The sequence below is a fragment of the Monoraphidium neglectum genome, assembly GCF_000611645.1.
Source record: "Monoraphidium neglectum strain SAG 48.87 unplaced genomic scaffold scaffold00312, whole genome shotgun sequence".
Taxonomy (NCBI): Eukaryota; Viridiplantae; Chlorophyta; class Chlorophyceae; order Sphaeropleales; family Selenastraceae; genus Monoraphidium; species Monoraphidium neglectum.
The window spans coordinates 1,975-3,612 of NW_014013316.1; the positions used below are offsets into that span (position 1 = coordinate 1,975).

The 1,638-nt window shown below is 60.5% G+C and overlaps 1 protein-coding gene across 1 annotated transcript in view; it reads right to left on the bottom strand.

Moving 5' to 3' along the window:
• Nucleotides 1-399, bottom strand: part of MNEG_2678 (glutamate 5-kinase) — a gene marked incomplete at both ends in the record, with an annotated part of 1,975 nt that extends 1,576 nt beyond the window's left edge. Inside the window, one exon of the mRNA XM_014048838.1 lies at nt 382-399. Within this exon, the coding sequence (XP_013904292.1) occupies nt 382-399 (18 nt within the window). The remainder of the gene's footprint in view (nt 1-381) is intronic.
• Between the last annotated feature and the right edge of the window lie 1,239 nt (nt 400-1,638).

A 1,638-nucleotide genomic window follows, 5' to 3' on the forward strand; every position in this document is an offset into this window, starting at 1 on the left:
ACACGGTGGGTGGAGGGGGCGCTGCCATGTGCGCGCATGCGTTGAGTCGGTCACGATGACCAGGGGCCATCTGACGTGGATGCAGCCAGGATGCTGAGCTGCTGCCACGCTCCAGGCGGTTGCAGCGCACAACCGCGGCCTGGCCCCACTTCTTACAATAATCTTTTTGTCACTTTGCAAGGCAGCCTTGACACAGCTCTTGCTCTCGATCCTGTGCACTCCGGCTCGGCTGCGTTGAGTGCAGTGCGGGTCCGCATTGGCGCTCCGTTGCGGCGGCCGCCCTAGCAGCATGCGCGTGCCCACATGCGGCAACAATATGGCAGCATCGCTGCTGCATCTTCGTCCGCGCCTGGATACAATATCTCACCCATCCTCCAAAACGCCACGAGGCGCGTGCATTTCGTAAATGATAATGAGATCGCCTGATGCTGACCGTCTGCCGCTGATGCTGCCAAGAATTACACATAACACATTCAGAATAAGTCAGTCATTCAGAGGGGCCGTTTCTCTCGTACACTTGACATTCATTCTGGTGTGCCAGCCACCCAGCTCCCTGCCCAACCATAATCACCGTAAGCACGCCAACCTCGATCACAATGAAGAATCCTGCGCACTCGTGATCAGCTTCACACATAAGAACTTGCAACAGCATGCAGGCGCTGAAGAACCTGCTTCCAGCGGGCGTGACCGCGGGACAGCAGCAACAACAGCAGCATCAGCAATCAAGCCTCTTATCGGACTGGCAATCATGTGAGCTGCTGATGTGAAGGCCGCTGGCAACACGCCGCGTCGGCCTTGACCCGCAGCGCTAGCCGCTGCTTGTGCGCCCCAGCTGCTGCACCCGTCTGGGCGTACTGCACCCAGAATGCATGCGTTTGCGTCCGCCAGGCTGCATATCTGACATCGTGCGTGCTCGCAGACCAGAACCAAGGAGATGTGGAGGCGGGGACGTCCACCGTGAGTGGGCGGGCGCAGGAGGTGGGCGGCAGCATCCTCACCTTTTTCAGATTGGGCTACACTGCCGTGTCGGACGGCATCAGCAACGCTTCGGTGCCGACGCTGGAGAGCACGTAGGTGGAGTGTGGGCTTGTTGAGGAAGCAGCGGCCTGGGCTGCGCAGGCGCGGCTGGTTGGCGCGGTGTCGCGGAAGCAGCTCTGCCAGGGCACGGCCAGAGTGAATGTACAGTACAAAACCACCGTATGCGTTGGGCGAGGCTGACAGATCTTTCACAGGCAGCTGATCACCCGATAAGTGATTGTCCAGGCTGAAAGCAGCTGTTTTGTCGACTGCACGCTCCGCAGCAGGCGGCATGGCCCGGCCAATCCCAAGCTTAACCGCCGCCAACCAACCCGGGACGCATGCTTGGCTGAGGCCCTCCACCTCACCCAGCGCGACCCGACCCTCATGCGCCCTCCCGTCAGCGGCATACCCACTGGCGAGCAGCTGGTCTACTTTTTCAGCTTCATGGGTGGCGGCCTCTTCTTCCTGTTCATGGCGTTCTTCATCTTCCTGCCCGTCATCATCCTCGCACCCTCAAAGTTCGCCCTCTCCTTCACCATCGGCTGCTGCCTCCTGCTGTCCGCGTTTGCCGCGCTCAAGGGGTGGCGGAAGCAGGCGGCGCAGATGTTGGCGCGAGAC